Source organism: Poecile atricapillus, chromosome W, assembly GCF_030490865.1.
Source record: "Poecile atricapillus isolate bPoeAtr1 chromosome W, bPoeAtr1.hap1, whole genome shotgun sequence".
In the NCBI taxonomy this organism is placed as follows: Eukaryota; Metazoa; Chordata; class Aves; order Passeriformes; family Paridae; genus Poecile; species Poecile atricapillus.
The window spans coordinates 103,031,442-103,056,120 of NC_081288.1; the positions used below are offsets into that span (position 1 = coordinate 103,031,442).

Below are 24,679 nucleotides of genomic sequence, written 5' to 3' on the forward strand. Positions count from 1 at the left end.
GGGGTCACTGCAATTAATGGCAAAAAAAACTCATAAGGGTAAATCTATTTGTCTCATCTGCAGCAGCTTTTGTGATTCTGATAAAATTCTTGTGATAATCTCCAGGCAGAAAGGCTTTTCCCTTCCTTGCTCACCTAGTTGTAAACTAAACATTTCCACACCCCAGAAAGAAACAAAGACCAGCTCTCAGCAGCACTGCAGCCCCAGGGAGAGATTAAGATCCCACAACTAGGACTGTGTCAGACCACCAAAAAAAACAAACCAAACCAAACCAAACCAAACCAAACCAAACCAAACACCCAACCTTAAATGTAATAGGGAAAAAATAAAGTGAAACAAAATAAAATGCAACCCTCATAAAATTAATTTGATTATAATTAAGTAAAGATTAAATGCTAATTCTCTAATCATAGAATGGTTTGGGTTGGAAGGGACCTTGAAGAGCATCTCATTCCAACACCCTAGCAGGGGCAGAACACCTTCCACTAGAACAGGTTGCTCAGAACCTCAACCTTGAAAATCCTAAAAACCTAGCCCTAAAACCACTTTGGGAAAACATAAGACATATAACTACAGTTGTAATCTTTTCAGCTTTAACAGTAGCCAGTTGCGAGAACCTTTTTACTGATGTTTCTATTGGTGTTCCATACTCATCACCATCAGCATGCCTTTAATATCTCTAACACAGTAATCTCTCTTGCAGTTCATACCACAGCAGTATGGTTTCTCTCAGTTATAGGCTTCATAAATACTTTTAAATAATTTTACCTGAAAGCCTGCATCACAGAAATCCAAGGACCTTTTGCTCTTAAAAAGCATTTCAATCTAAATGTGTGCAGGAGAGATGAGATGCTGATGTTTAATATATTGAGTTCCTGCACTGAAGCTCAAAAATTGTGGGTTTACCTGTTCTTCAGGAACAGCTGGATTTATCACACTCTTGCCTGTTTGAATAGCTGTTGCCACATTATCACTTGATAAAATGAAGGAGTCAGAAGGAACCAGGCAGGAAGAAGGCACAGAGTGCTCCAGGAGAATATCAGGAGATCTATGGACTTCAGGTACTAGAAACAGAAAACACACATAATATGAAGAACCACCCAAAACTTAGTTCTGTTTCTGGAATCCATGCCTAGTAAAATCCATCAGAAGTCTAGTCATACCAACGTAAGGGTACATACTTCTTATAATCCAATTGCACTGAAGAGTAATTCCACACAGTGCCTGTGGTTTTCAGTAGTATCAACTTAAGGACATTCAAAATTGTAGTTACAATAAATTTAGACTTTTAATTTCCACAGAGGTTTTACAAGGCAACAGCTCTCAAACAGACCACTTGTAACTCTGTCTCTTTTGATTCAGACAGCCCTTCAGCTTCAGCATGATCTTGAATCAGTTTCAGTCAATGGGAAAAGTATATTTATAATTTCTCAAGTTTTATACATTTTAAAGTTAAAAAAATCCACAACTGTCTTAGAAGCCATATACAAAGACCTTGCCAAGACACACGATAAAACAGCTTTATGTTTCATAAGAGGTAAAAAGGTAAAAAGACAACAAAGTAAATAACTCTCTAGCTAATAAAATTTAAGTGGAATTAACACTGGACTGAGAGCTCTTCCATACCAAGTTCCAGTTATGCCATAAAACCCCTAAACAGTGGATCAGCATTACCAACCTGGCACAACAGTAAATCTTGTTTTTTAAAAAGACATAAACTAAACAAACTAAATAAAAAGAAAGAAAAAGAGAAAGTTTTGCCTACATTTTAAATTTAACAGCAAAGTCCTGCAAACTTTGACATGATCAGCTCCGAGTGTTTATTTGCAATAGGCAAAAAAAGCACATCCAATTGTTTCAGAAAATGCAGCTCCCAATATTATAACAACTCTGGCAACATGTAAAAGATGCCACTAGTCTGGAGCAAGGCTCAGCCTCTGGATATCACTGTTAAATACTGCAAAAGTACTCAGCACAAAACAGTGTGTACAACTGGCCCCAAGGCATTCAAAAGGACACACTAATTCTTGAATCCAGGCACTCTCTGTCCCATCTTCTTCAGCTCCCAGTTCTAGGACTCAGGTATAACATAGAGGAACATACAAACCTCATCAAATGATAAGAAGAAAGAAAACAGACCATAAGGGAGAAAAGTGTCAGTAGGGTAACTGCAATGATAGAAGATTTGGACATGGCCAAAAAAAATAGGAAAAAAAAAAAAATCACAGCTCAGCAGAAGATGGAAAGTTGGCTGAAAAGCCTAGAGGAGAGTACTTCAGCCAACAGAACAGGAACCAGTTTAGGTAACTGCATTTTAATAGTTAACTCTTCTCCAGAACCACAAACGAGTTTTGGCTTTCTTTTATGTATCTTAAGATAAAACTCCCCTCCCCTTCCAAGTGTCTGCTTTCAAAGGCAGCTTCCTATAAAAATTACTTACTCTGCTAGTTCAAGTGGCAGTGAAGTACATAGAAGATGATCTTTTTGTATCTAAACAAACATTAAAATCTCAGCTTTATGCTATCACTTAACGCCCTGAGTCTCAGTTTTAAATCAATTTCCATCTGAAGGATAAACAACTAAAATAATGTATCAGGCAATTTCTGACTGAGCAGGCAAGTGGTTCTCTTACTAAAACTGTCAACTCACATGGAAAAACTGAGCATGATCCTTGTGATGAAAATGTTCAGCCTTTGGTGCTATTACCATAGCACAGGCATAGTTCACATATAAATAATTTATCTCAAAAAACAGCCACAGAGCCTGGGTGTTGTGGTTTAAGAAAGTCTGGTTTTAAGTTAGGCGCAAGTTCCCCGGCTGCAGGGTGGTTACACTGGGAGGAGCCAATCAATTGGCTCATTTTGAAGAGCCAATCAGCTGCCTAGTTTGGAAGACTGACACCCAGTTAAACCACTCAAAAGAGCTAGCTACGCCTCCAAGGAAAAGCACATTTAAAGATTAACAGAGACCGGGAAAACTCTCTTGGCTTCCGGCCCTTGAACAGGTTGGCTTGGGCCAGCCGGGCATGGCCAGGTTGGCGCGCTGCCTGGCTGGGATTTCTGCCACCGCTGGGCCATGCCGCAAGGACTGCCCCAGGGCAGTGGGTGACTGCACAGCTGGGACTGCTCGACTGAGGTTGGCGCGGCTGGGGTGCACGGCCCAGGCTGCATGGCCAGGCAGCGCAGCATGACTGAGGCTATTTCAGCATGGCTCACAAAATGAACTTTGCTTACACTGAGGCCAGGAGCAGCCATGAGGCCACCACCGTCCCAGGGCTAGGAGCGGCCACGTGGCTGGGGCCCCATGGCTGGGATTGGAACAACTGAAGCAGTGCTGCGTGGCTACAGGTATCTTGGCATGACTCGTAATGGGCTTTGTTTGCTTAGCTGCTTTTAGCTGGCTATGCTGCAGACTGAAGGACAAAAGCAGCGGCAACAGTTTTTGGTTTTTTTTCCTCTTTTTCCCGGTGCTCTGCATGAAGGAAAGGCATGGGGTAGTGCCGGCGGCCGGCACAGCTTGCACAGTGTCGGCAGAGACCACATGACCAACAGCGACAGGCACGGGGAGCGATCTCCCCGATGCAGAGCCTGGATCAGATCAACCCTTCAGCACTGCAGAACTCCATAAAAAACTGTTTCAACTGATAAAGCTTAAGAAGAAATAAACCTACGGATACCAATTCTCTTCCAAATCAGAAGAAGGAAAGGGGAAAGACACATGGAGAAAACATGGGACTCTAAAGTCAGTAAAGAAGGAGTCAAATTCTAGATGTGAGGGGATTGAGGAGATGCCTTAGTTTTAGGCTGAAATTCTTTTTGTAAGGCTTTGGAGAAGATATAATTGATACATCAGACTCTTTTTTCCCCGTAACTCATGAAATGCATTGGGGGGATGTAGCATTCTAACCACAGCCATGAACAGAGGCACCAGTGCTGAAATAAGCAGATGTTGAAGTAATTTTGATCCAATGATAAATTTGAACAGAGATAAATGAGAGAGATGAGAAAACTTGCCCCAGGAATAGAAGAAGAAAACCTCTTCTCAGAGATAGATTAAAAGAACTTTTGGTTTTGTGCTGGAACAGCTCATCCTTAAAAACAGCACCACAATAAGTTGACATGGTCCAGGAATGCAGCTGTGGGAAGGCTGTCAAAGATGGGAGGAACTTCATGATTGCAGATTTCCAGGCAGCTACTATTTGTAGAAATTAAAAACCACGAGAGAACTGTTTCTTGTGGAGAAGTCTCCATGGCATGGCAAGAGAGACTCCTCTCCCTAAGTGTACTGAAGAAAGACTATTCTAGAGGTGATAAACTGACAAAGTCCCAGGTTTTGTCTCTTAACTTTGTCAGTGGGAAAGAAAAGAGGGTGTGGGGGGAGGAGAAGTGTTCTGAAGATTTTATTCTGATTTTTCTTATTATTTTTCTTTAATTCTGTTGATAAAGTTTTCTTCGTACCCTTTTAAAGTTTGTGCTTGTTTTAACCTCCTTCTCCTTATTCGTATCTCACAGCGCAAAAATGAGTAAATATATTCTAGTAGGTGCAATGGCGTTTAGCCAGCACAAGACCTACTACACTGGGCATATATGAGGAATGTAGACTTGCTGAGATTAGAGCTTTAGGTGTTCACGTATTTTGGGGTGTCCAATCCTAGAGAGAAAACTCAATTTTTCAGGAGTTTTACATGGAATCTTCTACAATCAGATGGAGTTTTCAGTAGTTCTAATTATATTAATGAATGCTTTGCATCTTAAAGAGGAAAAAAAAAAAACAAACCAGAAACAAAATCCCCACTCCTTAAGGTGTCAAAATGAAACCTAGGAAATGAGGAGCAACAACTGGTGAGCACTTTTGAACATTGTGGTTTAAAATTTTCAACTAAACACATGACCTTGCAGATGACAAGAAAAGGTGGCAACTGTCCAAGGTATCATTCAAACATCTTTTTTACAAAGCCTTCTTTTTACTTCTCAGCAATGTTAAAGATTCATAAATTAGACATTCCTAGAATTACATGTGCTTTGTCTGTAATTTAAGCTCTCTTAATTCATTCCTCTTGCATACATACTGGTGTAATTGCATTTTAGTTCAGCTCAGAATTTGCTTATAAAGAGAACGCCATAATAATTCCTGCTTAGCATGCCTTAGTTACCCTAATGGAACAATTTCACACCCCCTGAAACAAAAACTTGCCTCTGTTGGAACTACCTGACCTGACTCCAATAGGCTAAATCTGACAGCCCTGAAGAATTTCCAAATAAATTTATCGTTCATTGATCAGAGCTGCAGCACTATAGGGAAAAGAAGCATGCACTCAATTATAGGTATATCAAAAAGTCATATGCTCGAGAAGGCTGAAATAAGATGCAGATATAAGGTATTTCCAGAATTGTACTTAAAAAGTATCTAATAATTTCTGAAGCCCTGGATTCTCAATATTAAGAATATTCTGTCATACGCTTGTATGCCAGAACCATGCAGTTTGTTAATAGAGGTAGAGATCAGGGACAGACTGCAGTCTTGCTAATGCAAGGAAAATTCTGTGTCTTTATGCTAGTAATGAAGCTCAAACAATTATTAAAATTCCTTGGGGGATCAGAAATTCTGAAACCAAAACCAGGTGGATGAACGTGAACTGTTAAATCAACATTCCATTGAGTCTTCTCCTTCGTACTGAATATCAGAATGAAGACATCAAATATATCACATGGGTAATATTTGCTATGTGGATGTTACTTATATCCAGCAATTAAGACATAATTTATGTTATTAATTATATATAAAAATTAATATGTGAGCAGGGCTCTGAGCAAAAGACCATATGATAATTATTTGACATACTTCTGTAGAAGTATGCAAACTATTTGTAGCATAGTTCCCCTACATGTAGGTTTCAGCTGTTAAAAATAAAAAACACAAGAAACAAAACTAAATTTCCTTCCTCACCTCCCCTTGTGATATTACAGTTGTCTTGATATTACAATTCAAGGACACTTTCAATTATACTGTATACACTGAAAACTCTATCCCTGAACATTTTCAGTTTAAAGTAACATTCAGGTAGAAAGTTTGAGTTTAAAACTGGTTTTGTGTCCACAGTGGGAAAAATCACCCTGATGAACTCTCAGGATGATTTCTGATAACTCAGAGCACAAAGCTCTTCCCCATATTTTATTCTTCCAAAGCCAAACTATTCTAGAAGAAAAGTAATTACATCTACTATCCTAGCATTCTAAATCTACAGCCACATGGTCCATACTATCAAAAAGACAGTAAGAAGCTGAAGACCAGTTTCAAGGGCAAAATTGCACTGAAATCACCGAGGCATTAGAAATAATTTCTGAATTCTGCCTGCACAGTAAAAAAATATGGCCACAGGTTTCAGTGTATTTTTTCATAACTTCCAAACATCAGATATGTAGGAAATTCACAAGATGAGTAACTCCTCCTCTGGAAAGTTCATCAAATCTTGGGTGTATGCAATGGTATCACCCCCCAAATTTATCAAAATCAACTCAATAGCATCATAATACATATGAATTTTTCAGCAAGCCTTACTAAGAAATTTCTAAGATAAGACAAGAACATCTCTATATATAAGATAACATTGGGCAGACAATTCAGTTATTTCTATTATGAAAAACATCCATCTACAAGTCAAGTAGAAGCTGAAGAAATGCTTGACCAATCCTATTAAAACCTTGCCTATTGCAATAAACTAATTTATGCACAGCAAGATGTGCATGAAAAAGTCAGAGACAGATTTTACAGTAACAAAATAACCAGAAGAGAGGAGTTTTCTTTTAATTTTGAAATGCTTAAAATACCTTGGTATAATATACCTTGGCCTAGGATTTCTGTGTCACTTAAAATCATACAAAAAACTTCTGTGTTATGTACGAATAATTTCAATTCTACACACTTTACAGGATTTTAATTGAGTCCACTGACAGACAACTGCACAGCTATATTTGATTTAATTTATTAAACACATTAAGACATCCTACTGAATTTAAGGAGTAGTTTTAATTATCAGAATGACAAGAAGAATAATGAAATTACTTGGAGAAATAGCCTTTCCTTAGTATTTGTTTTCCTCTGTTTCGATGACAAATAAAACTAATTACTTTGTAATAGATGAAAGCCAGAAATAAATTAATAAAAACATTTTAAGAACACGATTTATAAAGAGCTCATGTTGAGAAAAGTCGATGTGGTAATGCATATTTCTGGGTGTTTCCTAGTTTCTGTATGGACCTTCTAAGCAGCTGTGACGTGTTTTTCCCCTCCCCTCCCTGTCCCTGAAACATGATCCCATTGGTTGGTGTTATATGTCCCCCGGCCCCTCTCCCGAGGTTTGAAAAAGCCCGGGAAGGTGAAACCCGGTCTCTTTTTTCCCCTGGAGTCCAGCCAGAATAAACATCCCCCGTTACTCCGGGGGGGAAAAGTAGCTTCCTTTGGGTCTTTCTTGGTCTCGAAGGACCTCCTGAACCCCTCATTCGACAGAGCTGGCCAGGATTACGTCGAGGGGCTAAGGAAGGGTTTCCTTCAGGTGGCGCCCAACGTGGGGCTTTAGATCCCCTCGGGAAGGCTGGAAAACACCCCACTGGTGTTTTAACAAGCCTAGGTATTGTCACCTACCCTGCAGAATTTACTGACAGGGATCAGGTTGGGAGCTCGCTGAGTACACGAGCCAGCCTGGACCGAGAACCTTTTTTTTTCTTTTTCTTCGAACACCACGCGTCCCTCAGGAAACAGGTACTGGGGGGAGTGCGGGGAGTGCGGGAGATCCGGTGGTTGTTGTGGGGTTTTGCGAAGCACGGTGGTTTGTGTGGTGTGGTGCCTCTCCCCGGTATCGGGACCGGGGGAGTCCACGTGGCACTACACGTGGTGTGGGGGAGGTGCACAAGCGGCACGTCCCGGGCTCCGTGGTGGTTTTTTTTAAACCCTGACCACAGTTTGAATCTTTTCTGCTTTTTCGGAGGTAAAAAAAAAAAGGTTACACCAGCCTGTGTAGTAAAGCCTTGAGATTGGCCATGGGTACTCTTTTGTCTACACAGCAAAGGAATAAATATTCCCTTATTAAGAATATTTTAAAGGCTGGAAATATCAATTTCTCAAAAAATAAGCTAAGGAAATTAGTAAAATGGGTTTTTTTGCATTTTCCGGATTTTAATGTTGAATCTCTTACTGACTGGGAAAAGGTTGGGCATACACTCACAGTGCAAATTGAACTGGGGGAGGAAACAGCTGGCAAATACCTCCCACTTTTCCTTTTAATTCGGAAAGCTATTCTTCAGAGGCAAAAGCCTCCAGCTCCCTCTCCCCCTCCTCTTCCCTCAGCCCCCCCGGCAGAGAGTTTGTCTGAACCATTGCAGGCAAGCAAAAACTCCCCGTGCCTTCCCCCCCCCGCAGAAAACCCCGAAAAACATAGCTTAAAATCCTCCTTGCAAGGGGGGGAGGGGTCAGCTGAACTTACTCAAGAGCACATGGCAGAGAGCCAAGATGGCGCCGGCCACGTGCTACCTTGCCACATGGTAAAACCCCCTGTGTATTCCCTTTCTCCTACCCATGACCCCTCCCACCCACCGGTTTCCACCCATACCCCTCATCAAAATCCCTTTGTTCCCTCTGATGGTCCACCCTGCTCCACCTCCCAGCTCTGCTTGGCCCCACCCTATGACCCTGCCCCCCGAGGCTGTAACCCTATCCCCTATCCTTCCGGCCCCTGGCCCGTGGGGAGGAGGGGTGGGGAGAGAGAGAGTTACATCCCTTGCTCCTGCAGAGGGGCAGGGGGAGGGGTGTCCCGGCCCTGCTCCCCGATGGTGGGGTGCCTGCCTCCCGGGCCGGGAGTGGTGAAGCACCGACACTCTCCCAGCTCCAGCGGGGGTGGGGCTGAGTCCCTCCACATGCCCGATGAGGGAATGGGACCCCCGAGACCCGGCGTAATGGGGGGCGGGACCCCGGGATGCGGCGGGGGGGGATCCGGACCCCCGGGACCCGACGTAAGGGGCGCCGCCCCATGCCCGGCTCCTGCGGGGAAACAAGCACCCTGGAACCCGGCGTAGGGGGGGGCAGAAACCCGGAACCCAAGTGGGGGGTGAGGGGCGGAACCCCTCCCAGTTCCCACAGTCCGGGGGGGGTCCGGGAGGTGGAGAAGGGGCGGAAACCGGGGGCGAGGCTGGGGGCTGGGCCGAGGGGGGAGTGAGGGGCGGAGCCCCTCCCAGTTCCCACGGTCCGGGGGGCGGGGCCGAGACCGAGCAGGGAGGTGAGGTTGCCTCACCACATTCCAAATGCAGGTGTGGTTGTGCTAATGCAATCTGCCCTGATGGCCCTGGGGGACGCCCCGGGGGATGGAAGGGTGGATCCCCTCTGCCTACTACCCCTGTAGAGCCATGTGGTGCCCCTGGGGGATGGGGAAAAGCGAGCCTTCCCTATACCTGGGCAGGGCAAACCCCTCCCCCCTGCCGGTTCAATACAACTCCTGGGAATGGGGAACTAAGTGATTGGGACTCAGCCTTTTTCCCTACTGCTGCTCCAGTAACTTTTACTGGAACAAGACCTCAAAATCGTACTTACAAACCGTTTTCATACCAAGATAAAAAAGAAATCTGCAAAGTACAAAGAGAATTTGGTTGCAATAGTGAAATATTTAAAAGCATTGTTAAAACAACACTAACCTCAAATGATTTGGTTCCTACAGATATTAAAGATCTTTTTAGGTGTTTGCTTACACCATCTGAATTTGATTTATGAGAAAACACATGGAAACGATTTCTAAAAAACATATTAGTAGAATTATTAAAAACTAATAACCAAAATGCAGATTTATTGAATAACCCTATTACTTTAGAGCATTTATGTGGTGAAGGCACATGGGAAAAACCTGAGGACCAAACTAGGGCATTGCCAAAAGCTGTGATAGATAAAATCACTATAGCTGCAGAAAAGGCTTTCACTCAGCTCCCTACAGCTGACAGTAAGGGCAGTTATATTAATATAAAACAAATGCCTTCAGAAGGATTCCTGCAATTCTTAGACCGATTAAGGGAACAAGTGTCCCGTCAGGTAGAAGACCCTGTAGTACAAGCAGAGTTAGTCAAAGAACTTGCTCAGAGAAATGCTAATGAATCCTGTCGTAGAATTATTCTAGGCTTGCCTATGGATCCCCCTCCAACCCTTGCACAGATGTCAGCAGCCTGTGCAAGGAAAGCAGAGATGTTTTCGCAGGAAAAAAGACCTCCCTGGACCACCCCAAGACCTGTTGCTGCGGTTTCATCTGAGACAAGGAGTGAACAGATGACGTCTGACCAGCAGCAGTGAATTTGTTTTCACTGCAGAAAACCAGGACATTTCGCGAAAAACTGTCCTTTAAAACAACAGAAACACACGAATACCAGCTTGCCAAAAAACTTGCATCCCAGCGCTCATCCATTCAGCGCGCAGACATAAATGAAGTGGAAACAAATCTCTGTCCTTTAATAAAAAGGGGGGAGGGGGGTGAAAAACTGCAAAAATATAATTGTGAAAAACGTTTGCCTAATAAGGTCTGGCAACCGCAAAAGCGATTCAGACTTGTAACTTCTAAAGCTTTTTGTTTCAGATCTGACCGCTGGACTGTCATTGGAGTAGATTTGCAGGATAATTCACAAGACCTGGCTGGACTGGATAGTAGGTATTTTGTTATTGGAGACACAGCACACACACCAATAGAGATTGAGGTGGCTCCCATGACAATTATGGGAGACCTAACACATCTCATTCTCTTAGCTAGGTGCCCTCAACCACCTTTCTATATAGACAAAGGGCAGGTAATAGCCCAGGTGATCCCTGTTCCAACAGAAGTCCCAGTAGATGACAAAGCACCAGGAGTCTACTGGGCAGAAGTAGTAGGTGAAGATAAGCCCATTATGGGGTATAATTTAACACATAAATCAGAACATCTCCATGTAGAAGGGTTAATTGATACTGGAGCAGATGTGACCATCATACCGGAGAAGGTGTGGCCCTCACATTGGGAATTACAACCGGTGGCAGGAAAAATACAGGGTGTTGGAGGAATGAAACTGGCAAAAGTTGCTAAAGATATTGTCCAGATCGAAGGTCCGGACGGTAGAATAGCTAGTGTCCGACCTTTTGTAATTGACTACAAGTGTCCCTTGTGGGGGAGAGATACCATGTCGCAATGGGGGGTCAAATTAACAATTCCTGAGACACCTCAGGATTTTTGATAGAGGCCACTGCAGAGCATCCAGTCCAAAAGTTATCTTGGCTAGATAATGATCCAATTTGGGTGAACCAGTGGCCTCTCAGCAAACAAAAACTTGGGGCGCTAGAAAAATTAGTAGAAGAATTGGCTAAAGGACACATAGTAGAAACAACCAGCCCTTGGAATTCCCCGGTGTTTGTAATAAAAAAGCCAGGGAAAGATAAATGGCGTCTCCTTCAAGATTTAAGAGAAATAAACAAAAAAATACAAGATATGGGATCTCTCCAACCAGGAATGCCATCTCCCACCATGCTACCGCAAAATTGGCCACTAGCAGTACTTGATATTAAAGATTGTTTTTTTCAAATTCCCCTGCACCCAGAGGATGCACCAAGGTTTGCCTTTTCCATTCCTACAATTAATAGAGAAGCTCCAATGAAACGGTACCACTGGACAGTATTACCTCAGGGGATGAAAGCCAGCCCCTTCATCTGCCAGTGGTATGTGGGGTCATTGCTGTCCTCAGTGCGTGCTGAAAAGAGAGAAGCTATCATTTTGCATTACATGGATGATATTTTAATTTCATGTCCCAATAACAACATACTGAAAGATACCCTTGACCTAGTGGTTAAAGTTTTAACCTCTGCTGGATTTCAGTTGCAGGAAGACAAAGTTCAAAGGATGCCACCTTGGAAATACCTGGGCCTGGAAATTACTGCACGGACTGTTGTTCCACAAAAATTGGAAATTATTGGTAATCCTAAAACTCTAGCAGATCTCCATTCTCTATGTGGGTCACTAAACTGGGTCAGACCATGGCTAGGTCTCACAAATGAGGACCTGAGTCCCCTACTCAATTTATTGAAAGGGGAGAGAGAGTTACTTTCTCCCAGGGAGCTGACTCCAGAAGCAAAAACTGTAATTGAAAAGGCACAAAAGGCCTTGACAGAAAGACAGGCACACCGCTTCAAACCTGAGCTGCCTTTCAAATTTATTGTCCTGGGGAAGTTACCACACCTACATGGGTTAATATTCCAATGGGCTGAGGGGCAGAGAGATGCACTCAATCATAGAGTGGGTCTTCCTCTCTCATCAAAGGCCCAAAACTATCACCAAGCCACAAGAGCTGATGGCTCAGCTGATTCAAAAGGCCAGGATAAGGCTGCGGGAACTGGCAGGTTGTGACTTTATGTGTATTCACCTCCCAGTCAGGCTCTCTGGAGAAGGCAAACACTCCCCTGAGAGACTGACCAAAGAGATGTTTGAGCATCTGCTGCAGAGCAATGCTAACCTCCAGTTAGCTCTGGACAGCTATAGTGGGCAGATTTCAGTTAATGCACCATCACACAAATTGTTTCATGAGGAATTCCATCTCATTCCTCGTGAGAAAAGGAGCCGAAGGCCACTCAAGGCGCTCACAGTGTTCACTGATGCATCTGGGACATCCCACAAGTTGGTGATGACTTGGAGAAATCCACAGACTCAGCTTTGGGAAGCTGATGTTGAGTTTGTAGAGGGGTCACCCCAGATAGCTGAACTAGCTGCAGTCGTGAGAGCCTTTGAGAAATTTTCAGAACCAATTAATTTAGTTACTGACTCAGCCTACGTAGCAGGAGTGGTGTCCAGAGCGGAACAGGCAGTTCTCAAGGACATTGAGAACGAACATCTCTTTAGATTGCTTTCAAAACTGATTTACTTGGTCTCGAATAGAGAACAACCTTTCTATGTAATGCATATAAGGGCGCATACACCGTTGCCAGGTGAAATCGCTGAGGGAAACCGGAGGGCTGATTCCCTTGCTGCCCCAGCGGAAAAAGTATGTCTCCCTGATGTGTTTCAGCAGGCAAAAATAAGTCACCAGCAATACCATCAAAATGTGCCAGGACTGATTCGTCAGTTCCAGCTGACACGGGATCAGGCTAAAGCCATCGTGGCTACCTGTCCCAATTGTCAGCTCCAAGCAATGCCATCATTAGGCATCGGAGTTAATCCCCGAGGCCTTAAGAGCTGTGAGGTGTGGCAAACAGATATCACTCACATCCCCAGTTTTGGCCGCCTTAAGTATGTACATGTGAGTATTGATACATACTCAGGAGCGGTGTATGCCTCTGCTCACGCAGGAGAAAAGTCTGTGCATGCTAAACAACATTTAGTACAGGCCTTTTCTGTATTGGGAATCCCTAAAGAAATTAAAACAGATAATGGCCCAGCGTATAAATCCAAGGAGTTCCTGGAATTTGTCCAGCAGTGGGGAGTGGAACATAAAACTGGCATCCCCCACTCCCCCACAGGTCAGGCTGTAATCGAGCGTACCCACCAGACGCTCAAACAAGTTCTAGCCAGGCAAGGCAGTGAAGCAGTGTGGATGTCTCCACAACAGAAACTCTGTAAAGCTCTGTTTACCATTAATTTCCTAAACTGCTCATTTGAAAACATGAATCCTCCTGTAACTCGGCATTTTAACAATGGTAGTCAGTTTAAATTGTCACAGCATCCACCAGTGTTAATCAGAGACCCTGAAACTTGGGAAACCAAGGGTCCCTATGAACTTGTCACCTGGGGGCGTGGTTACGCGTGTGTATCCACCCCCACAGGCCCCCGATGGATTCCTCAAAAATTTGTAAAACCTTTTGTTCCAAAGAATCCAGCACCAGCAAGAAAAAAAGAGAAGCAAGTGGCTGTTGCTTCCAAGAGAAGACGCCGCTGAAGAGAGCAAGAAGAAACCTCTCTAGCCTCTGACCTGCATACTATAACTGTAAATATGTTTTAAAAATGTCTGTTTCCTTTTTTTTAGAAATAACCTACCTCTTACTCAAATCCAAGATGAGCCTTAACCCTGCTGTCATCCTGCTCGCACTGAGCAGCCTGACAGCAGCCTGGATCGTCCCACAGCCACGCCAGAACATCTGGGTGACCCTGGCACAAACACTCCAACAGGAAAACATATGCCTATCGACAGCAGCAGCAAAAAATCCTATGTCTACCTGCCTGGTAGGAATTCCTTTGCAAGATAATGAATTCACACACAGCTTTGGTACACTGACTCCTGAAGCAGATAATAAACTACACAGCACTCATGTAGAAGCAGAATTAAGAAACCCAGTAGAAGAGTGGCTACCCCATTTTCCTAAGGCAACCCAGGAACCCCAGGAGTTAGAGCTACTGGGTTCCTCCCCAGCATCCTACTGTGTGCACTTTAGGGTCAGTCCTTCAACTCATAAAGAAACATTCCACCATATAGTACAACATCGAGAGGAGTTCACAGCAAAAAGGTGGTGCCGTGTACTAAGCTACATCAAAGTGCATTCCTTAGCTCATACACAACCCAAAAACCTCCCCAAAGGACTGTTCCTCATTTGTGGGGACCGTGCATGGGCAGGAATTCCATCCCGTCTCCTCGGAGGGCCGTGTACCATAGGGCGTCTGTCGCTGTTAGCGCCCAATCAAACATTAATTGGCGAGTGGACCCATAAAACCAATTTGACAAAAAAAATTCAAAAAAGAAGTGCTACAAAATTAGATGAAAATTGTGACTCAGAGATTTTCCATTGGTCAAAATCAAAAAGAATTGCTGCATCCATTTTTCTTCCTTGGGTGGCTGCAGCCAAAGCCCTAGGTGAATTGGGACACCTAGAGTGCTGGGTAGTAAAACAAGCAAATTTAACACCTAATGCCATAAGTGCCCTCCTAGAAGATGAAGAAATTACCAGGCAGGCGACACTTCAAAACCGTGCTGCCATAGACTTTCTCCTATTGCTCCACGGGCACGAGTGCCAGGAGTTCGAAGGTCTCTGCTGCATGGATCTGACATCAAAGGCTCCTAACATCCACGCCACGCTCCGAGAGATGAAAAGCATGATCGGACAAGTCAAGCAAGAAGCAGATGACTGGTTTAATGGACTGTTTAAAAACTGGGGACTCTCGGGGTGGTGGGCTTCAGTCGTGAAAACCATTCTGTCACTGCTAGGCATTGTGTTGCTAACAGTGTTAGTGTTTGGAGTGCTGAGCAAAATACTGTACAGAAGCATAGTTAAACTAGTGTCAGCTACCTCAGATGTCAACCATATAGAGTTGGCAGACCGGAGTAACCCCCACCAGCCTGCAAATGGAGATTGGTGGGCCACTTCAGGTCAGTAAGACATATAAACTTGTTACCTTTCATTCAATTACATATATCAAAGTAGGGGCAGATGTGGTAATGCATATTTCTGGGTGTTTCCTAGTTTCTGTATGGACCTTCTAAGCAGCTGTGACGTGTTTTTCCCCTCCCCTCCCTGTCCCTGAAACATGATCCCATTGGTTGGTGTTATATGTCCCCCCGCCCCTCTCCCGAGGTTTGAAAAAGCCCGGGAAGGTGAAACCTGGTCTCTTTTTTCCCCTGGAGTCCAGCCAGAATAAACATCCCCCGTTACTCCGGGGGGGAAAAGTAGCTTCCTTTGGGTCTTTCTTGGTCTCGAAGGACCTCCTGAACCCCTCATTCGACAGAGCTGGCCAGGATTACGTCGAGGGGCTAAGGAAGGGTTTCCTTCAAGTCCCTGCCTTATTTTGCATAATTTATCCTGCATAATACAATGTGGGTTGTTGGTTATTTGTTTGCACTGATGCTGCAAAAGTGATGTTTCATTTTGTGAAAAGAGTGAAATCTAGACCATAACAAAATCAGTAACACCTCCATAATCTTTTAGATCTACTCATAATACACATTTAACAATAAACTTTTATCAATTTCCTAAAATCCAGACAAGCACCAGGCACTTGTATACATTAATAAATTAGTTCCCTAATGTTTCTGCTTGAGATAAATATTTTGTAATGTATTTTTCAACTATATAAATGGCGTAAGTAAAAATGATCATTCTCATCCCCCTCCCCTCTTCCCAAAAGCAAGTAAAAGACTTCATCACAATCCTATTTTTAACTTTACTTTTTTTTTGTTTTCCAACAATTTGCAACAGATCTTCCACACTCAAAAGTAAAGAATATCCTTTGAATGAAGAAGTCCCATTCCTTTTCTACTGTATAAACTGAATTTCTCTTTCGTTCCTCAATAAAGTTTAGCTTCGAGAAGTGCAGCTTTCCAAAATAATTGCTCAAGAACATTCTTATGCTCAAGTTATGACTGCTGGCTATTATTTTATTGTATACTGTTTTATTGTATGTACCCTTCTAAGCATGAATTTTTACAGTGAGTATATAACGACAGCAATAGAATATTGAGATTTTTTTACAGTGAGTATGTCAATACCTGTTGGAAATGCTGCCCAAGCAATAGCAGGTGATGTGGTCTGCTTTTCACCATTTCCAAACTCGTAACTCTCTGCTGCCTGGAAACAAGAAGAAATTGTTACATATTTTACAAAATGCTATGAATCTCCATAAAATAATTGAAAATAGTTAAATTTCAAAGCAAAGTTACCCAAACAGCATACCTCAAATCCTCCAAAGTCATCATCATCCATCTTTTAGCAGGGTCTAGAATACAAAAGAAATCTGGATTTTAAAATATTTTCATAACCTCATCTCCCGCTTGCTCAGAAATGAACATTCAGTTCTTCCTTCCAGTCTCATATCCACAGCCTACCTGATGTCTCCATCATTTGTAAGTCCTAAAACAGATCAAGGGGCCTAAATAAGAACTTTTTCACACAGAGGATGCAAGGCCAAGGACTGCAAGATCTCACTTAAGAAGTACTTTTTTATTGATGGAGTTAAATACAAAAAATTGAGTATTTTACAACTAAATTTGAATGACTTCAGGGGAAAACATAAGCACTGCCCATCAGTATAGTCCAATATCTTGTGAAAGCAAAAATGCAGGAAAAGCTTTCTCATAGAGGAAAATGGGAAGATGTTACCTTAAAGTTATATCTAAAGATTTCAGGTATAGCAAACAGGTCCCCAGTTCCTCAACAAATGGTACAACAACCATCAGATAATCTAGTTTGGAGATATATATAGATATAGATATATATATGTATAAAAAATATATATAAATACGTAAATATGTCTAGGAAATAGGATTTCTCACCACCAGATTCCAGAATTATTGGTTATCTTTGCTAATAAGGAAAATAACCTATCTTAATTCAGTCATGACCTACCATGGACCTTATATAGTTTTGTGTTTATGATTTAAAGCATAAAGAATATTTTCCATTGTTAAGCTGCTTTTCCAAATCAGCACTGTGATTAAATCCAACAAAGACTTCCTGCTTTTCCCATCTCTTCTTAGCTGTCTTGGCAACATCAGAACAAGCTGCAGCTTGGGACAAGCCTGTGGCAAATTTCTGGAAATTTTTCTGCCTACCACAGAGGTCCGTCCCTAGGTTTCATGGAGGGGCTGATTAAGATTTTACAAACTGATCAGCACTTTTGACTTGTAGCCCTGAATTCTGTGGCATTTGGATATATTTATAGTTAAACTGCAGTTCCTTTTTAAAAAAGTCTGGCTAAGTTACTCGGCTAATCAAAGTTACTCAGGATATACAAATCTGTTGAAAGAAAGGTATTGGGTATTAACAAAATATATATACCTATAATTGTGAGATGTAAATTAAGGATGATCCAAAAAACCTTTATGGTCTTTATAGGATGTTAAAATGTTTATAAAGCTAATTGACTTCAGTTAAAACAGTTTATAGGCTGGATAAACTTTCATTAATGCAGAAAAGATGGAAAGGGACTGTTCACAAGAGACTAGGTTGAGACTGGATGTTAGGAAGAACTTCTTCCCTGTGAGGGTAGTGAGGCCCTGGCACAGGTTGCCCAAAGCAGCTGTGGCTGCCCTGTCCCTGAAAGTGTCCAAGGCCAGGCTGGATGGGACTTGGAGCAACCTGGTCTGGTGGGAGGTTGTCCCTGCCCTGGGACTGGGTAATCTTCAAGTCCCTTCCAACCCACACCATTCTGTGATTCAATGATAAATCATCACCAGCACAGTGTAAGTAGAAATAGTTGTTTAAATTGAAGTATTGTTCAACAGTCTCATGTGGTATAAAAACTAAGTATCTTTTTAGGGACTATGAGGCGTTTTGTTGGTGTTGTGTCAGATGGGTTTTCTGCTGGTTCATTTTCCAAGAGAAAAAGAAGACAGTTGGGTATTTTTTCCATCAGTGTTAAGGTGAATAGGTCAAACATTCATGCACTCTATCAACATTCAGAGCTTTAATACATAGCTCAAGAATACAGCACATCTGTGCACAAATGATGGATGGAGACTGTGTGGACAGCACAAGACTGCAGGTGGATACAGCACAAATGGAGAATGTCACTGTATTCATGCCACATTCTGGGAAAACCACCCAAACTAGACTGGTGATTGACACAATCACTGCAGAACACAGTGTTCAGGTAGCAGGCAATGCAGTCAGCTGGAGAAAGTGAGCCTTTAGAAAGGCAAACAGATATTTTATCTACACACTCTGTATCACATCAACAAGTCCTACAGGCTCTACACAAAGCTCCTTCGAAGCAGATTTTCTCCACAGTGCATGAGACATTATTCCCATCATCTCAGAACTGGTTATGTCTCAACCAGGGAAAGTATATTCAGCACTGTATTTTAAAAACACAAACTGGAATAAGTTCAGAGGAGTTCAACAGGAATTAAAGCAATTTTGGAACGGCATGCTAAAAAGGAGAGGCTCTAAAAAAAATAAAAACCAAATAAAAATATGAAAAATAATGTTCTAAGAAGTGATTAACTACTTTGATTTCTCTTCAAATACAACACTGACCTGAGGCAGTAAAGACAGAAGGCCCTGTAAAGAAAACATGTAAGGATTTCCACTTCTCCTTCAAGAACATTTGTAAGAAACTATGCATAAATAAAAACAGAACTTTTGATAGAGAAAAAGAATGTAGGGCAGAAGAAAAACTGAAGAGCAACTGTTATTGAATCCATCATCTTTTTTATTGCATTTCATATACAGTTTTTAAAGTCTGGTAACAATCCCAGGATTATTCTGACCTAAGATTACCTTTACCCACAAATTTTAAACACAGACATTTTGTGGCTGTAAGAGCATGATTTATGAATTATTCCACATATCACTCCAATGGAATAAAAGATTAACAAACTCCAAGCAAGTCTCTGTAGTACCAACGGTGTTTTCACACCTAGCTGTTAATCCTGCAATTTCCAGTTTTTCACAAACCCCACAGGAATTCCAGGTGTAGTGGTTTTAAAGCACTAGCTAAAAAAAAAAAACCACTAAAAACGTACTAATTTCTTGCTGTGAGATATGGATTAGAAGAAACGCAAAACAGGCTTAAAACTTAAAAGGAATAAAAAAAAAGTTTATTAACAAAACTACAAGAACAAGAAACGAGAATAAAACCTCCAGAAACCCTTTTTCCCCACCGCCCAACCATTCCCTCGTCTAATTGACAACAGAGAGACAAAACCTGGTGGTTAAAGCAGTCCCAACTATATAGTAGTTTTTTCATCAGTCTTTGTTGAGAAAAAGAAGTTCTCCTTTGTCATTTTATGGAGAGTTCTTCACAAGAAAACTGTTTTCTCATGGCTTTCTATTCCTCTGCTGCCAGCTGCCCAGAAAACTCTGCCATCAGTCTTCTCCTCCCATTTCACACCACACTGAGGTGTGTTCATGGGCCATGAACTCAAGGGGTGTCATTTTAAAGATACGTTATTTAAAGGCAGAGGTTTTCTTCATCTGTCTCTGTGATCATTTATGGGAACAAAAATTTTCTCTTTTTCTCTTGGGGGCCACAAGTCTTCAGCAACTCTCACTTCTCTTTTTCTGTTCCAGCATCTCATAGGATCACAACTACTTCACCATTTACTCAGCTTCATCAATGGATACTTTTGCTCAGATCTACACTTTGAAATACTTCATTTCCCCCAAAATACTCTTTTATGAATTAAAGGAGTTTTTTCAGAACATTATTGTCCATCTCCATAGCTTTAACAAAATAATATTTCAGCTTATTAAAGCATCTCCTTTTTCTCTTCCCATCTGAAGCTTAATTATTTTTTTCACTACCTCTGATAGTTCATGTTGTCTGTCTACATGTTGATCACTTTCACGTTCTTTTCTCTGGAAAAAATATTAAATCTGCAGGTCTCATCTGGGTAGTGAAACAGTTAAAATCTGGCTCAAGCTGCAGCAGGTATACATGGTGTCAGATTCAGCTCAGCAGCACTGGAAAAGCAGCAGACGCTGTTTTTTCCAGCCTGCGGCTGTTGCCGCTGAAGATGAATAGATCACACGGACATAGGTCGAGGTGTGGTGAAGAGAAGAGAGAGGTTTATTTTTCCCTCCAGGATTTATAGGCTCCTGACCACAACCAGGGATTGGATGGTCAGGATAACACTTTCTCACTGCACTGGCCATGAGAGATGTCCATCACAAGACATGTAACAGAAAGAATGTACACATATCTATGTTTATAGTTACTGTCCTGGGAAAGTCTTTAGAAAACTATGTTAGCAAGCTCAGAAGCTGAGTTTTCAGGGTGACATGTGGCCATCTGTGTGAGCAGTGGAGGCGAGCAGCCATGGCCTGCTCCACCCCAGGGCTGGGGTCCATGGCAGAGCACAGCCCCAGCCTGGGAGGAAGGAAAGACCCACAGGCTCCATCCCTCTGCCCGGGAACTGTGGCAGGCCGAGCCCAGCCCCCACTGGACCACATGGCTGGGGAGGGGGGAAACAGGAGCTAGCTGGAATTTTGTTACCTTTCAAAGCCGGAAACTAAGAGAGAAAGAAATTCCCTGGCTCAGGTGTTAAAGGATGGTGTTCACAGGTTGATCTCACTTTTCAATGGTCAAAACTACTGTCAATTCTAAGAAATGGCCAGTTATTGGCCAGGAGAAAAAACTCCCATCAGCCTCCAGCAGCCTGAACTTCTGTGTTTCCTACTTTTTTTTTTAAAATCCAATCTATCACACCAGGCTAAGTGATTCTCCCCCAGGTGAGAGAATTCTAGGTCTGTTTGCTCTTTGGGTGTGTATAACATATTTTCATACAAACACATGCACCTTGGTTTCAAAATGAAATCATGATTTGTTTCCATGCTTTGTTTGCTGTGGACAAAAAAAAAAAAACCAATCTAAAAATACCAGAAACTGGCAAACTCAGTGTGTTTCACAAATATACAGGCAGCATATTAGGATAGAAAGCATGGAATAAATCCTTAGGGATGCTGATATAAGGCACCTCAAAAATTCAAAGGATGAGATTCTCTTCAAAGAGTTTTGGTGCAAGAGTTTTTGTTAGGATACATCTTTCCCAAAATATGATCTCTTCTTGCATAAAAGGGGAGCCTTCTACAGGGAAAAGGGCTACACCAATGTTACAGGAGCTGTTTAGAAAAAGAAATAGGAGACATTCACAGTCCTCAGAGTACGTGTGCTTTTAGCTCTAAAAATGTATCAACAATTTATTATAAATTTAACCGATAATGCCGAAAATATGAACAAATACATAATTTCTCAATCTTATCCCTTATTCTCATGATGGAAATGCATTTCTGGTACAAGTAACAGCAGTAGCATAACACCTCTCCTTAGAACTGCAATGAGCTTGGGAGCAAATTCTTTTAATTAATCATCTATTCCAAACTGGGGAATCAGACTTTTCTTTCCTCATAGGGCAGGAACATTATTTGTGGCACCAGAATAGGAAAGAATACATTAAGTGCTGACAATCTTCAGGATTTGAAAAATAACAGAAAAAGACAAAAAAACCCACACAGTCTTACCATGACTAAATGTGGTCTCCTGAAATACGCCCAATACTGGAATTAAGTAACTGCAAAATTGGGCAACAAGAAGTCAACCTCAAAATTACAGAGTCATAAAAATTATGGTTGGAAACATAGACACTGTAGGTTATCCAGCCCAGGTAATTTCCAAAATATTACAGTTCTCAGTCATGTCCTAAAAGGCTTGAGAAGCTCTCCAGTCACATGCTGTGAAAAGAAGGAAACTTGCCATGATCAATGAATATGCAAGCCACTTAATTTTGAGTAGGTTTTATCAACAAGTTTAATCCACCAAATGGAACAATAACTTCTGCCAAAATTCAGACCAGCAGGTCATCCAACCCAAGCTCCTGCTCAAAGCAGGGTCAACACTGCATTTCAGATGAAGTTGCTCAAGAGTTTTTCCTGCATGGCTGGTAAGGCTTCATGATGAATTTATTCAGATTGGTGTGCATACTTGAGATGCTCACAAGCTTTCCTGTGCCAAAAACAGTCACCAAAGCCTGGCCAGCAGCTTAAAACAGGTCAGGAGAACTTTGTGAAATGTGCTTACCTAACAGACACACCAAAAGCATGTTTTTATACACAGGAAGATCAAGAGCCAAGCCATTCCCAAGAAGTTAAGGCAAAAAAATGTAAGCTGGCACAAAATAGGCCTTTTTCCCCATTCCAACAGTTAGGGGGAGAAAGAACATTGTAATTCCATCAGAAATCCTGGTATTCTTCATATCCAAAAGGCAAAAGTGGTGTCAAGACCAAATGGTGAATTAGGAAGAATTCCTCATTCACATCCACCTCTGGTTAATGAGAATTCAAATTAATCAAGTCCTGATCCATTACTTGATAATCTAAAATTGTCTAGATTTGTAACAGAGAACTGATTCTGCCATGTGCAATCAAATAACTTCTGTATAACCTGGCCTGTAAGTTTGAGACCAAATTTTGTACATTTTAATGGAACAACTGACAGAATATATTGCTATTTGTTTTGCCAGAATGGTGTGTGTGGAGCTGCCTGAGGATGGGGCTGCTATATTGTTATTTCTGGCAAACCCCAGGGGTGGGTAAATCCTATTTATGACAATCTATCAGTTTTACTTTTATTCTTATTTCCTAAATGCCTCATCCAATGTGTTCAGTCCAGAACAAGCTTATTAGCTGTTCCTTGATTGAACACAGACCACAGCATTTGAAGAATATATCTTTGGCTGAAACTGCAGGATCCAAAAAGTCTACCCAGGGTAAGCATGAGATAAAAAAGCAAAGCAAAAAACAAACAACAAAACAAAAAAAAACTCCAATAAAACAAAACTAAAAAGTAGTAATTTAGAAAGCATGTACAGTGGCAATACCTCTGTGATAAAGAGCAGAGCAGATAAATTTCTGTATGAACAAGATCTAACCGGCCGACATGCACTTTTCCCCATGGCTCTTTCACCAAAACTCCAAGTACAAATTTTAAAACCGGAACAAACTTTCTTCTTTTTACCGAGGTGATACAGGCTCTTCTCCTGATCTATACCAATCACAGCTGTAGGATAAACATTTGGCATCTTAAAAACTTACAGTAGCTATCAAGCCATTAACTGGAAAAATTTAATTACCGAATACACATATCCCAAAGGACACCTAGCTCAAGAAAGACCAGAATATGAATGTACAGCTTAATGGAAACTAAAATATATTTAGAGCATTTGTAAAATTTCCTAAAGAAGAAAAACCGCCTTAAGAATTCTGCATGCTGGGTGTCCTACCCCATTGTAAGACAGTGAAAACTGGGCAACACCAAAATATCAGTGCTCTCCATCACGTTCCAGTGTGGATTCCATGATAAAAAGGGACATGTGGGAAATCTCCCTTGCCAGGAAGCAGAGTGCTGGTCAGCTCCCAGAGTGAAAGGCACAGTGACAGGGCTGTTAGCACCTTCATTTTAACAGGGGACAGAAGCCTGCCCACCTACACAGTGAATTAAGATACTTCAAGGTTATGGGGGAAAAAAAAGACTACACAGAACATGTCACAGCAATTTTCCCCTGGGAACGAAGGCTTGTTCATTTAGCCTGGAGAAAAAGAGACTCAGGGGGACATTATCAGTCTTTACCACTCACTGATAGTAGGAGGGTACAACCAGGTGAGGGTCAAGCTCCTCTCTGATGTACAAAGTAATAGGAGAAGAGGAGATGGCCTCCAGCTGTGCCAGGGGAGGTTTAGATTGGATAACAGGGAAAATTTATTCAGCAGAAGTGTTGTCAAGCAATGGAACAGGCTGCTCAGGGATGTGTTTCAATCACAATCCCTGGAGGTATTTAAAAGACGTGTAGATCTGGCACCTGGGGATGTGGTTCAGGGGTGGACTTGGCAGTGGGAGGTTAATGGTTGGACTCCATGATCCTGAAGGTCTTTTCTAACCTAAATTATTCTATTATTTCACTGTGAGTACCAACTCAATAAACACTTAGTACATTATAATAATATTAAAACTTTTCTAATAGAAAAATGGAAAAAACAAAAAAGTCAGCAGTTGCAAACCCACCTATTTTACAGAAGTAGTTGCTTATATTACAATTGATTCTACTCAAGTCTATAGTACTTTTAAGAAAAATGAAAGCTTGGGCCACTGTAACAAATTTTCTTCCACAGCCCAAATAAAGCAGCACATTATTAAAGGAATCACAATTTAGTTTGCAAAGCTTCTCAGCACAACTCATGAGACCCAATCCAAAAGCAAGACCAGCTCAGGCACTGCCTA

The 24,679-nt window shown here is 41.8% G+C and overlaps 1 protein-coding gene across 5 annotated transcripts in view; it reads right to left on the minus strand.

Annotated features, from left to right (window-relative positions):
- The window catches only part of LOC131591788 (coiled-coil domain-containing protein 91-like), a 145,141-nt gene that overhangs the window by 102,322 nt on the left and 18,140 nt on the right, over nt 1–24,679 (minus strand). For all 5 annotated transcript variants that reach the window (XM_058862844.1, XM_058862843.1, XM_058862845.1 and 2 more), the window contains exons 2-4: nt 16,639–16,681; nt 16,455–16,533; nt 907–1,064 (exon numbers count right to left, since the gene is read on the minus strand). In XM_058862844.1, the coding sequence (XP_058718827.1) occupies nt 907–1,064; nt 16,455–16,533; nt 16,639–16,668 (267 nt within the window). In that variant the 5' untranslated portion in view covers nt 16,669–16,681. The remainder of the gene's footprint in view (nt 1–906; nt 1,065–16,454; nt 16,534–16,638; nt 16,682–24,679) is intronic.